The sequence below is a fragment of the Myxocyprinus asiaticus genome, chromosome 15 (genome assembly GCF_019703515.2).
Source record: "Myxocyprinus asiaticus isolate MX2 ecotype Aquarium Trade chromosome 15, UBuf_Myxa_2, whole genome shotgun sequence".
NCBI classification, from domain to species: Eukaryota; Metazoa; Chordata; class Actinopteri; order Cypriniformes; family Catostomidae; genus Myxocyprinus; species Myxocyprinus asiaticus.
Genome location: NC_059358.1, coordinates 28,738,519 through 28,753,127, shown reverse-complemented (window position 1 = coordinate 28,753,127; position 14,609 = coordinate 28,738,519). Strand labels below are relative to the sequence as shown.

Here is a 14,609-nt window from a genome sequence, read left to right as displayed (position 1 = left end):
TTGTTGGTATCAGACAGGCTGGTTTGAGTATTTCTGTAACTGCTGATAGCCTGGGATTTTCACGCACAACAGTCCTCATTATTGACTCCTCGTTATCCAGCCCATTACGAAACTACTTGCCAAATAAATAAATATATAAACAAACATGAAACATTTATTTTCAGTGAAATTATGCAATAATGTGACAAGTAATAAATCAGTAAACAGCTAAAATCCACCTCCAGTTTGCATGAGAGTTCTGTTGGTGTTTATTTTGTAATTAATAACTGTCTGACAGCTCATTATCCAGCTCATTGAAAGACTACTTGCCAAATTTATAAATAAATGCACATGAAAAATTGATCTGAGTTTAAATTATTTTATTAGCTTACTTAGATCACACAGTGATCCAAAAAGTACTAAAAATGGCTCGCAATACCCAGATGAGTGGTCTGATATGTGGATATGCGTTTGTTATGTTGAGATACCAGACTGCTAGATGGCGCCATTGACCAATCAGAATCTTGAATTCCAGAGAGCTGTGTAATAATACAAATGATTACGTTTAAAACTATGATTATCTAAAAACAAAGAGTGAAATAAACAAACTTGTTCAGTATTTATTGTGTGAAATTTTTTTTTGTGAGAATTTGTTTTTTCAAAGGTTTGTGTACTTGTTAAGTAAGTCAACAAAAGTGTCAGTGAAGAGCATACTTGAGATGGAAATATGAGACAAGTGATGTGTGAAGAAAACAGAAAAATCAAGGTAAATATCACTTGTGTATTATGTGTGTTTAGGATACATAAAATGTTAGCTTTGAGATTAGAATTAGTAAAACATAGAAGTTGGCCGTTTTGTTTATAAAAAACAATAAACATTTAATTCCCACTACAGAATTCTAAACACAATAGTAATAAATTTGAGATGACACTGGTGGGAATTTCCATTCAGAAAAAAATGACAAAAATAACGTCATTCTTCTGTGATGCATGTACATACACTGTTGTACATTGTTAGTAGACAAATATAATTTTATCGAGACATTACTTTCTAGACGTCCTTAGTGCTAAAAGTGCCCAAAGTTGAAGAAACACACATTTTCAGACATACATTATACAGTATATTCATAGCCTACATTTAGCACAACAAAGGTGAGGATCAGGAACAGGATTATTCAATCAATGCTTATTAGGCCCAGGAACAGGATTATTATTAGGCCTTGGACTACTGATCGCACTTACAAAGCTGCGTGTTCTGTCAAGCAACAGGCTTATGCTAACAGGTCCCAGTAGGAGAGTGAGAGGATGCACAGGGATTGTGTTTCCCAAGGCATCATGAAAGATCCAGTGTTGATCGTAAGCTTTGTTTAGCTGCCAGCCTCTGAGCTCATCCCTGTTGCCACTGTTCTACATTTAGTCTGCAATGAATCTGGCCAACAGTCATTCATTTCCTTAAAATCGTGCATTTCTCTGGCATTAAAGGGATAGTTCACCCCCCCAAAATTACTTACTTTCTTTCTGGAACGCAAAAGGACTTCATTGCTTCATTGCATCATTTTTGTACAATGAAAGTGAATATTGACTGAGACTGGACATTTTGCCTTGCATCACTTTTTGTGTTCTTTGGAAGAAAAAAAAGTCAAACAAGTTTGGAATCATATCAGAGTGAGCAAATGATAAAATAATTGTCATTTTTGGGTGAACGATCCAACTGTCTAGAGTACTATGAGTAGGCCTACTTCTTCTGCGACAGTTTAGTCAAATAATGGTGCGCACTGCAAGAGACAGTGGTATTTTGGCGTTTTTTATTTTATTTTTGAAAATTAAAAGTCCAACAAATTAAACCTGTGATGATGCAACAGTCCGTTGAGGTTTGTGGGGTGACGGTTCTGGCTGTGGTGTCTCTGGCTCATTTGCAGACATGTTCTGGAGAGAAGTGCTGTTAGAGCTCTGAATATTCTAGATGCTTTTGTACTTCACAGTCACAGAGTCCTTGTGATTCACACAAAATATTTAATGGGGTGCCATTATGTACATTTAAATGGGTTACACGCTGACTATAGGAGGTTTTCAATTTCCATTTGTTTTAGGAGGGTGTTGTATTAAAACTTGATGCACGCTGTATTTGTCTTTGCTCTGTTTGTCTCTTGTTCTCTTAAATGCATTCAGTCTAACTCAGAGTAGACAGTGGATGTGGATGACTCAACTTCCATGCTTGTTTTGCACAAGGCACTTCATGTGATGGCTCACACATGAATCATTTAAAACCCTTAAACAAATAAAGTTCACATTAACCAGTACATCACTTTTGATCCCATTTGTCCATGCGGTTCCTATGACTCGATCACCGGGGAGACGTTTAAAAAGAATGAAATGCCAAGCACATTTCTTCTTTGTACCTATCAGGTTATGTCCATATGTGTTTTTGCTGTGTAAATCAGCTAGAGGATTTGTAAGGATCGCGCTGGGGTAAAAGCGTCTCGTTTCATCCTCCCTCTAGATGCCTCTCAGAGGGCCGTTCACAGGGACGGGGGTGTCATGGCGTGTTTGTGTTTCACCCTGTGAAAGTATTATCCGTTCCCAAGGGAGACAGTGTTTGATCAGGGCCCTGCTTTACCTCTGCCTGCGTGAGGCTCTGCCCCCTCAGCTTGTGCCCAGATCTCTGCTACTCCAGCTCTTTGTTATGCACCGCAGGATCTCTGGTTTTCCACACATGCTCCAACACTCCTATTTCTGTCGTTTTGTCAGCCCACATTCTGACGCTGAGGAAAGTTTAGATGTCTGGCTGCCACTGACACAGATCGACCCTGAGAACTGAATGTGTTTCAGAGTGAGAGGTGGTGGGAGAGAAGAAAGAAAGTTGCAGGGAAAATATGAAAAAGATTGGAGAAGTGAGAAGTAGAGAGATCAAGATGGGAAAAAACCCAACTGCATGTTCAAACACATTAAAGGATATTATAAGGACATGACACTAAACAGTGTGTGTCATTAGCATTTATATCCCTCAAGCAGTTGCTAAAACAAAACTTGTATACATGCTCATCCCTACCTTGCCAAGCTGTGCCACTTTTTGACATGCCATGCATATATTATAAAGCTGTTCACACAACCATAATACAAGCCAGTGTCACCTGTTTGGATGCGTGGCTGGATTCTGGGCTGATGCTGTCTGTTAGAGGCAGACACAAGCCGACAAACATTGCCTCTCTGTTCCCTGCACTGTCAGTGCCGGCAGCCTTCGAGAGCTGCTCAGAGAAAATGGATCTTGGGTTAACAGACTGTAAAGGTGGATGTTTGAGGAGGGTGGAGAGAGGAAGGGGAGGCGGATGAAAAGGCAGACAAATGGACAGTCCCAAGCAGACAGATTGATGAACCAGGAATGAGACAGGGACCAGGTGAGGTGATGTCATTGAATTGGCTTTTTGTAATTTCCACTGATCCGCCCCACATGCATTTGATTTCAGTGCCTTTTGTAGCAGCACAGCTTTGGCTACAGAGCAGTTAGAAGTGGGATAACTAGCCCAATGAGACCAGCGCTTGCAGGAATCCACATGCTGACTGCATTTCCTGCTCTATTCCTTTCAATTTGACGCCTCTGCCCTGATCCTCTGCTAATATGAAAACTCTTCTAGCAGCCAGCCACTGGCTGATATCTTAGAGTCATACACACACTGTGTGTGAAGTATATTTATTCGCTTCCTGCCACAGACTTTGTAGCTACTTTTTTCAAGAGCAGCAGTATCTGTGTCTTGTGAATGGCTCTCTGGGCTTTGGAGAGAAGGCTGCTTTGGTGCTGATAGCTGCCACTCTCTGCCGATGTGACAGGGAGAGTCCTATAGCTCAGTGCTGCTGGCAAAGTTTGAGTGTAAGGACTGGTAAAAACAGTAGTATGTGAAGTATTTGCTGCTTACAAACTTCTGAGAGTAGTTGTTTTTTTAAAGAGCTGTTCATGCTGTGTATCAGTACTGTTGTACTGGCCGCATGAGTCCGCAGGACTGTGCTGATATTAAGCCTGATGCTTTTATACAACAGTTCTTTAAACAAAAATTTCATATTGAATAATTTCTTGTTTAACATTTTCGACACATTATGGCTAGTTATTTTGTCTATTTTTGCTCCACCAATGAAAATTATTCCAAAAGAATCGAACACCCTCGCTGCATCAGAATATCCATACTTCCCTTCTATATAGTATGCCAAAAACAGTATGCCAATGGAGTAGCATGTGCGAATTCAGTATTCATGAAGCAGTAAGTAAGAATTCCTAGAATCTCGGGAGCAGAGATGTCAAATTAAAAAAACTGGATTTAAAAAGAACGGTGGTGAACCGTGAGACAGCTCTTCTCAACTGTAAGTGATATATACCAAGAAAGTTTGTGCTTAAATAGTGCTTGTTTTTATTTATTTTATTTTTTTAATCCCCATTTTCTCCCAATTTGGAATGCCCAATTCCCACTACTTAGTAGGTCCTCGTGGTGGCATGGTTACTCACCTCAATCCGCTTCTGAGACAGTCAATCCGTGCATCTTATCATGTGGCTCGCTGTGCATGACACCGTGGAGACTCACAGCATGTGGAGTCTCATGCTATTCTCCGCGATCTACGCACAATTTACCATGTGCCCCATTGAGAGCGAGAACCCCTAATCGCGACTACGAGGAGGTTATCCCATGTGACTCTACCCTCCCTAGCAACTGAGCCAATTTGTTTGCTTAGGAGACCTGGCTGGAGTCACTCAGCACACCCTGGATTTAAACTCATGACTTCAGGGTTGGTAGTCAGTGTCAATACTCGCTGAGCTACCCAGGCCCCAAATAGTGCTTGTTTAACAAAACCAGTGCAGATTATTTTCACGGTTCTTGTTCTTACGTCATATATTTTGGTCCAGGGTCAATACCCATTCAGTGGAAGACTTTTTTATTTTATATTATATTGTACAGCCTCAGTCGATAATGCAAGTAAACCATAATACTTCAATAGTATGTCTATGCAATGCACACAGACAGAAAAGGACAAGTGATAGCTTGTGCATTTCTGCGATTGGGACAAAAGAAATGAGAAAACAGCAGCACACACACACACACACATTATAGCAAGTAAACAACTTCGCCAAACAGTTAACAGATAAACATCCATCCAGACTGCAGCGATGCTGTCCTGAACTGTGTGACAGTGACTGACTGAACTGAATAGCATAGTTGTGACAGACAGTACTTCTTTTCTGTGTTTACGGACATGACGTAATGATGTAAGGATGAATAACATAAGCCAGCGATTTAGCGCCAAATCTGACCTGACAAATCTGGCTCAAAATACAAATCATTCTTGTAGGCTTATCGTAGTGAATCGGGTTAAGGTAAGGACGTTGTTTTGAACACTGTTTGTTTATGTACTCTATCAATAATGACATTTTGTTAATTTTTTAACCAGAAAATCTTTCCTGGAGACCTGTTATATAAAAGTCAATCAGTGCGGTTACTTTTTACATTTAACCAAGGTACGATGTGTATAATGACCAGATGTGCTCATGAAAATGTCTAAAAATAGCATTTGCAAAAATAATTTAACCTGAAACAGATAGTAACAGGAGAATAATTATTTTGACATTTTCTGAAGAAGATGTGAAAGGTGCTTGCCTAAACAAAACTAAGGTGTTCTGGGTGGTTGCTAAGATGTTCTAAGTGCTTTTAGCACATTGCTATGTTGTTACTTGGGAGTTCTGTGTGGTTTCTGGGGCGTGCTATGCAGTTGCAAAGATGCTCTTTGTTTTTTAGTGCATTGCTACAGTATGTGATTGCTAGTGTGTTCTAGGTGGTTGCTAGGTTGTTGCTATTCTGTTGCTATGTTGTTCTCTGTATTTGTAGCACATTGCTATGCAGTTGCTAGAGTGTTCTGGGTGGTTGCTAGGTTGTTGCTATGCTGTTGCTATCTTGTTCACTGTATTTATAGCAAATTGCTATGCAGTTGCTAGGGTGTTCTGAGTGGTTGCCAAGAGGTTGCTTACTGACCCAAATTAAAAGAGCCCAACCATTCAGTTATGTTGTGGTTTAATGCTGCATTTAAGTCCTCCTGGGAAGTTTGTACTTACGAGGTCGATAGTCAGAATTGTGATGTACGTTAAAGTGATTTTAGTAGGAAAGAATAGGCTAGTTTTGCAATTTCATATTTTTTTTTCTCTCATTTTCACTTTCTGACAAAGGTAGTAAGCTTTTTTAGCACTTAAATGAACAGTATTCACGTACACACTGCATAATATGTGTGTAACTGATGCTTTATCTATCTTTTTTTATCATTCTTGTGTGGCCACATATTCTGATGGTAAATCTTGTTTTGTTGCACAAGCCTGTCACCTCATAAACCAGCTAAATGAGTCTTATTTTCTGGTAAGCTTTATTCTTCATCAATAGTATAAACATGCATACAATCTAAACTGTAGTCAAAATCCACAAGTAAAACAGGATTATGTTGAATTCCAATTTGCTTGATTCTTTGCATGACTCTTTAATTGACACGCCCCTAACTCAGAAAACTGGGGCTCCAAGAAAATCGCTCTGTTAATTACGACTTTATAGTGGTGTTCATTTATATACAATCATTCTGGCATGTGATGAACGCACCATTAATTAATTATGTTTACATTGCTATTTTACACCAGATGAGTAGAACATTTACACACTGACTGAATTGGTCAGAGCAGTTCTTGTATTAACTCCTCCTAATATTGCACCGCCACTCAGTTGTCATGGGTATAATTAGCTGTAACATAATTGATGGGTAATTGATGGAATTTACTTGTACTTTTAATACTTAAGTAAATTTAGTATCAGTTACTTTATTACTTTTACTTAAGTATTTTTCGAATGAGCCCAGTGGCGTAACTTGGATCTTGTGGGCCTCAGTGCAAAGAAACTGTTGGGTCCACTCCTTGGGGGGTTTTGGTCATTTTTCATCACCCTTTAAGTCCACGGTCATTTTTATGGTTTCTTTTGGTCGACTGTTGTGGGCCCCCTCTCACCCTGGGCCCTAGGGTGGCTGCCCACCCTGACCTCCCTCTAGTTACGCCCCTGAAAGAGCCACTTTAACTTTTACTTGAGTCCATTTCCATGAAGGAATCTTTACTTTTGCTTAAGTATGACAAGTGGATACTTTATACAAACTGCACCTAATGTAACAAATGTCTTGTTGCGCCGCAACAGCTTAAGGCTGTCTATCTGGACACATAGAAGTGAACGTTCTAAGAAGATGATGTGCATAGACAATCAGCTCTGAGCTGTAGCATGTGCAGCATATCTGGAATAGAACGATGTGCCTATAAAATTTCGATGTGACACAAAGCGGCAGTCCTATCTAGTGTACACAGCATCACTGATTATAATAGGAGCAATCTGGTTTTGATGAGCCGCCCCTCCTGCATCCTTGATAACAGATAAATTGTGTAGAAGCAATTTTTCAGTACCGAGTTTGTCTGTTTGTGGTTTGACATCTTGAATAAAGTCTTGGGTACATGTTGAGAAATTGCATAATAAAAGTTGCCCTTTCTTATCTTTCTTAAATTTCTAATCTCTTCTATCACTATGTAGAACCACTTGTGTTGTAGTATTGCTCATGTGTATGTCCCTTTGGATGAAAGTCTGCTAAATGTATGCATGTAAATATCATTTATTTATATTTATTTGTATAAAACTATGCAAGAGGAATGGAAAAAGATAGACACAACTGACACAGTCTTATTTTCTATCAGTGCCTGTGTGCAAAAACCTCTCCCCATTTAGTTCTTCAGGACCTTTGAGTATGGATTATGAGGAGCTTAGCTTGATACGTTTTACCCCACCTCTGTTTTTCTCAGACTCGTAACCTTTTCTCTCCATGGCCCGTCACTTAGCTAAAACTCTTTTTTATCTGAAAAGAAAAATCCACTTATTCCCCAATGACTTAAAAGGCCACAGGACTGTTCTTAGAGAGCGCTCAGCTATAAGCTCACACAGGGAAAGTAGAGGACAAAGTCCCCTACCCTATCCTTCCCCACTCTACAGGCTTATACTGAGTGAGAGAAGCCAGTCCTGTCTGTAATCCAACCTCAATGACACTTTTAAGAGTAGCTGAAGGTCAGGATTTGCCCTTTGACTTAAATGTTTTATTGATTTATGAGGGGTTGAATTCATACTGAGGAGTTTAAACTTCATGGTTTGTATAAGCGCAGCTTATTAAATTGATATCTCAATTTATTGGACTTATTTCTGCATTTCTGTTGTGAATGTGCAGCGCAATGATACAAATGACCCCTAACCCTAGACCATATGATGTCTGTGTGGTCTTAGGTAGGATGGTGGGAGAACGGGGTGCTGCGTCTGAGATACCCTGCTTGGTCCCGCTACGGGCCGTTTCTACAGCCACTCGATGATGCCCAGCACCTGAGGGTTGTGACCCTGGAGGAGCGTCCCTTCGTTATCGTGGAGCTTGCAGACCCTTCCTCTGGCACCTGCATTAGGGACTCCGTGCCATGCCGGCGGCCTCTCAATGCCACGTTAGTACTCACCAGACCACCTCTTCTGCCATTAATCATGGCTTTTTTAAATGGGGGAAAAGGAACATTTTGTTCTGGAGGGGAATGAAGAAGCCAAAGTTAAAGTGAGAAAATTGTAAAATTAATTTCAGTGGATGGACAGGGACAACTGTAGTTTCTTTCCTTTAAAGGCATATAAACTTTCAGTTTCAGTTTTGTGCAGTTTTTCAGTGCAAAGAACCTGATTCTTATTCACTAACCGTGCAATCCATTTTAACCTGGCACAATCAGCACTGAAATAGCTGGTATAGACATGAGTATTTTAAATTAAGTTATTGAGCGCATTTACATGCATGATCATACAAAAGTTATGCTTAATAAGTTTAATAAACACTTAAGGTCATGTGAACACCTTAAACAGTCATAAACTGTGTAATAAACTGATTAGCACCCCGATTTTATGTTACAAGTAAACACAAACATTCATTCTGGCTTGTCCAATATGCACAGAGAAAAACCTGATTATTAAATCGCTGATTTTTTTTTACTAATTACATCTTCTACATTGTAATTAGATTACTGTACTAAATACTAAAGTAATTAAATTACTCATTAATTACTTTTGTAAAACCCATATGAACTTTGACCAGATGGACAAAAAAAAAGGATAGACATCAAATTATTCTTTTAATTTTTTCAAATAAATCCTATAACATCAAATAAATTATTCTTTAACTGTTCTTAAACTGTTCCTAAATGGTTAATAAAATATGTAACTCAGAATCGATCACTCTCTTTATAATTTCTTCTTCAAGCAAGTACATTTGTTGCAAAAGGCTGTCTTTCAAGTAAGCATCGCAGGCAACATTCGTAAAAGCAGAGTAACAGTAAACTGTTTTAACAAGTTACAGCAGCCCCTCAGCAAACCAGAGCAGAAGGGAAAAAATATTGGCTTACCGTTTATCATGCACTGAAACTTGATTTGGACTGAAACTTTACAATCTGGAATTATGTGTAATGCTGCAACAGTCACATGAAGTCCTCTTTGACACCTGAACTTCTTCTGAACATCGAATCTAAGTGACACCTACGCTTAAAACAAGCTTGATGCAGTGCAACAATTGAAACAGAACGCAGGTGTCTCGAGGTGCATTTTTAATATTGAAGCTCTTTTTTACTAGATACAGTGTCTAAAATCCGTCTGTCCTGAGCAAGACTAAAAAGAAACACAAGACAATCAAAATGCAGCAGTCAAAAAATATTGCCAATCCATTTAAAGGGGCCACGTTGAATTAGAAATATCATTAGACATTACATTTCAATTTTCAATTCAATATTGTTTTATTTAAAATTGTTGAAAGTCTATACAATATGTAATGCAAGTACATAAGTAACTGTAATTAAATAACTAAAAATTGATGAGTAATCCCTTACTTCACTTTTCAAGGAAAATGTCATTTAATTACAGTAACTGTTTACTACTGTGCAATTAACAATGTATAGTAATATTTAGGGACTAAAATGTTTTTCATTTCGGTTAGGCAAAGAAATGTGTAATGCAGCAGTTTCCTTCAGGATCAAAGCACGTTTCATTTTTATTTATTTTTTGGGCAACATGAAGTGGTGTAGTTCCAAAATTTTACTGTGATAAACCCTGTGGCCTTTAGTTTCGTGAAAAAATTAACGGAACAAAATGAACCAGTTAAAACCGGTTACCAACATTTAAAAATAACGTTTTCACTCCGGAACAATAGAAATTCATTTTGTTCCGATTTTCGGTTATGTTCTGCTAAAAAAAAAATATATATATTTTTTGTTCCTTGAACCGTTTTTAGTCCCTGGTACTGTTTACCAGTACAGTTAACGATGCACTATATTAATACCTGTATTCCATAGATGGTAAATGGAGTTTAATTTAAAAGAAATGTTTGTTTGCATTATCTATTGATCATGGCAGCAGTAGCTCATCAAATGATGGAGAAGATTGTTATAACCAGGCATATATCTTGATGCCATCTTTCTCCGGTCATATATCTTGGGGATCTTTCTCACATTCTTTCCATTTTTTCCTTTATCTCTGGATTGCTCACTTTTTTTGTATCACAGTGAGGTTCCAGGGGCTAGACTCACCTCTCTTAGCTTTGCAATTGATCACTTGTTTCCTCTCTCCCTCTATCATTTTGTGTTTGCCTTATGGCAATCTCTGTTCATACTTAGCCATCATGTTGCTTGTCAATCTGCCCAAGCGCTTGCCGTGTACACATGTCTCTGTGGATGCTGCTTCACTGCTCCCACACTATGTGGGTGTCTGTGTTTCATCTCATTATATCACTCAGTTATTTCACTCAAACTTACCAAGACAACATACTACTCACAAACTACCTTGTCTCTTTCCATTCATCTGTCTTTCCCTCTTTCATTCACCCTCTGTAATTTATAACTCACAGTACATGTTTCTCTTGTATTTTCACTGTTAACGTCAGGAGCATAGGAATTATATGAAAGTGGCGGGAACCATTATAAAGCTTATCAACTTGGGTCATAGATATTAACTACTGTACGTGACATGACGTGATGTTTGTCCTGTAGATTTGCTGTAAGGCAGACATGGGTAAGTAGGTGCTAGCTTAACGCTAATTTACCGCTTTCACTTTGCTAATGCAACCGTTTTGGCAGAGGCTTCTGTTTGGTCTTAAAGAGTTAATTTATCTAAAAATGAAAGTTCTGTCACTTTATCACCCTTATGTTGTTCCAAACCCTTATGACTTTGCAATTTTGGAACTTGAGAGCCCCAGCCCACATTCACCTTCATTATATGGAAAAAAGTGGCCTGATATAATTCAAAAATGTACCATTTGTGTTCCACAAAAGAAGAAGTCAATAAGGTTTGGAATAATATGATGGTGATTAACATAATAACAGAGTTGTCGATTCACGTGGCCAGCTACTATTGTTTTCTGTGAATTGCAGCCAAGCAAAACAACACATAATGTAAAATGATTATTTCCCAAAGAATGTGGGGGAGCAAACGTACAAGAATTGTTGCTACTCCCCTCATTTCCATCATCATGGAAATAACAGAATTTTTCCATCTCATAGATTTTTTTAACACACATTAATATTCTCTCTGATTACAGTGCACTTCAGGAAGGGGTGGCACCCATGAAACAGTGCTGCAAGGGCTTCTGCATAGACATCCTCAAGCGATTGGCCAGAATTGTGGGCTTCACATATGACCTCTACTTGGTGACCAATGGGAAACATGGGAAAAAGATTGACGGAGTTTGGAATGGGATGGTGGGAGAGGTGAGTGAAGCTTTTCATTTGTTGCGGCTACTTTAAACCACCATGTTTGTTGTATTCCCATCAGTGTGTCTCGTTATCAACTGTGCTGATGAGAAACTGCCCTGGATGCACTGTCAGCGATATCACTGAGAAAACTGCACTTGCATATGTAAATACATGCATTAGGTAGGGAGAGGACTAGAGATTAAAGGCAAGTCTGCTATTCCCTTTAGTATTAGCACTCATGATTATCAAACACTGGGATTATGGGGTAGACAAGGTCTTGGTGCAGTGTATGTTTGAAGAATTTGAACTGCAGAAACAATGTGAGCATTAGACATGTTGTGTGTATGTGTGTTGCTCTATAAAGGGTTTAAACCTGTAATTTGGCATGGTGTGTGATGTTACATAGAAGTTACTTGTTGGCCTCTGTGATGACTAAATTCCCATCCGTATCTGCCAGCCTAGCGCACTACTGAAACACTCTGACCCCTTTTAACACAGCGCCAAGAATTTGACTAATGGTTCACACACATGCACACACATGTATGCAGAGGTATATAAGACAGAGCCCTGAAACCAGCAAACAACGAGCTGTGAATGCATGTATGTGTGTATGTGTGTGAAACAGACAGGAGATTGTTGTTCAGAGAGGGATGCCCCACTGTGGTGCTCACACCCCTGAGCGACGCCCATTCAAGACAGTTGCTAAGGAATAGAAACAGCTCTTTTTTCTGTCTCATTCCTCCATCTCCACTCTTCTGGACTTAATATTACTCACGTTTTCCTGTGTTTTCTTTCTCTCTTTCTCCACCTCTGCTCTCTTCTCCCTTCTCATTTCTTTCTACTTCAGTCTCTAATGTATCTCTTTATCTTTGAACAAATCTTTCTCCACCTCTCTCTCTCACCTGCTTGATCCTAGTCTCTTCACTGCATATTTTGATCCTTAGCCAATCAGCTGTCAGCACAGTCCCAGTAGGTGCAGTGCTAAGGGTTGTTTTCTCAGGCTGCGAGCATATTTGTGTGTGTGTATGAGAAGCTTTGATCTTCTTTCTATGACAGGTCCACATTTCCCATGTGTGGCTTGCTGGCCTGCAGCAGGTCCATGGCTGCAGTAGGCTCAAGACAACTTCATCAATGTTCTTTCCACAGTCTCTGCAGACCAACAGACATGCAGGCTCACATTTTATGGTGACGCAAAATCTTTTGCTATGTTACAGATGTAGAGTGCGAATTTTATTACCTAAATAATCCCCCTTCCATCGCAGACACACACACGTATGCACAGATGAGCATCTCTTTGAAATCAGTGCAACATTCAAGCTGTCAAAGGAGCTTTGGGAAGGCTTGTAACCTAGATGACTTTAGGCAGTGATTCAATTCTGCACAGTCGCCATAAATCCTGTTCCTCTGCATCATAAGCTTTTCACACTGTTCAGGAATATAAAACGGAATGCAAAAAAAAAAAAAGAAAAGAGCTGCACTGGAAAGTAAAGATGTTAATGTTGTCCCTCCTTTTTGGTATTCCTGGACATGCTTTCTCTCTGTATGGGGTATACTGTCTAGAGATGGATAACCTGCCTCCTGTAGCGTCTGTGTGTGCAGCCTTCTTACTACACTATCTGCCCGACCAATTTATGGATATTGGAATGCGGCCAGTACGTGGAATGAATATTAATTAGAGTTGGAGGCTTGAAGAGGTTCTCTGAATTTGCAGATAGGCCACCTGTTACACACACGCATATGGCCCCTGTGTTCAGGCAAAATGCTGATTTCATGCTGTGGACTTTGTTGTATATTATCAAGAGTCCAGTTCTTGATAGTTCCATTGTGGATGTCTAGTTTTGTTGCACATTTAAATAAATAATTTGAATGCAGTCAGTTGTGTTTATTCAATAGAGTGTAGAGGAACTGCATTAAAAAATACATTTCTGTTGGTGCCTTGGCCTAGCACATGAGAGTTCTCATGTGGTCCACATGAGTTTGAGTCTGGCTCATGTCCCCATTTCCCTATCCTCATCCACCCGCATAATTTCAATGATATTAAATTTAAAATTTAAAATGTGCTAATGTGACTTAAAATTAATGTTACAATGCAAAAACAAAACAAAAAAATCTAATGATTAAATATAATTTTATATTTTTCATATTGATTTTAGGTTAAATATGAGGACATTTTCATTACAGGTTTTTTGAAAATCACCCTTTTACAATTATTATTTTTATTATTTTTTACCTTGTATTAGTTGAAAGAATACATGAAAAATCTGTACTTTTAAAAATTCATTTGTCACACCACAGGACCATTTAAAATGAACTAGTAAAGGCAAGCAGTTGATTAAAAATTTTACAAAATTGAATGGCAACCAGTTACAGGACCTCTCCATTATACATTAATATACATTTTAAAACTAAAATCTTGATGTTGATTAAAATAAAGGTCCCCAGACATGTTATGCATCAACTTACCAAACATAAAAGCGGGAAAGCCAAAAATAAAAATAAAAAACGATCCTCACTGCCTTCTGTTTACTAGGTGGTGTACAAGCGGGCAGACATGGCGATCGGCTCCCTCACTATCAATGAGGAGAGGTCGGAGGTCGTGGACTTCTCTGTGCCCTTTGTGGAGACGGGCATTAGCGTCATGGTTTCTCGTAGTAATGGAACCGTCTCTCCTTCTGCCTTTCTTGGTGAGTTTTCATCTTTTAAGAGCCATTATACTTCATCATATTTGACTTTAATCAGTCTCTGCTGCATGTGATTATGATGTACGACTTTCCAAGTATTGGTGTGTATCATTTAACAGCTCGTCAATCAGACTTACAGTTCCCTTTCAAAACAA

At 38.9% G+C, this 14,609-nt stretch overlaps 1 protein-coding gene across 1 annotated transcript in view; it reads left to right on the top strand.

Moving 5' to 3' along the window:
* The window catches only part of LOC127453515 (glutamate receptor ionotropic, NMDA 2D-like), a 108,942-nt gene that overhangs the window by 80,297 nt on the left and 14,036 nt on the right, over window positions 1-14,609 (top strand). The window contains exons 8-10 of the mRNA XM_051719938.1: window positions 8,298-8,503; window positions 11,620-11,788; window positions 14,304-14,457. Coding sequence (XP_051575898.1) covers window positions 8,298-8,503; window positions 11,620-11,788; window positions 14,304-14,457 — 529 coding nt within the window. The remainder of the gene's footprint in view (window positions 1-8,297; window positions 8,504-11,619; window positions 11,789-14,303; window positions 14,458-14,609) is intronic.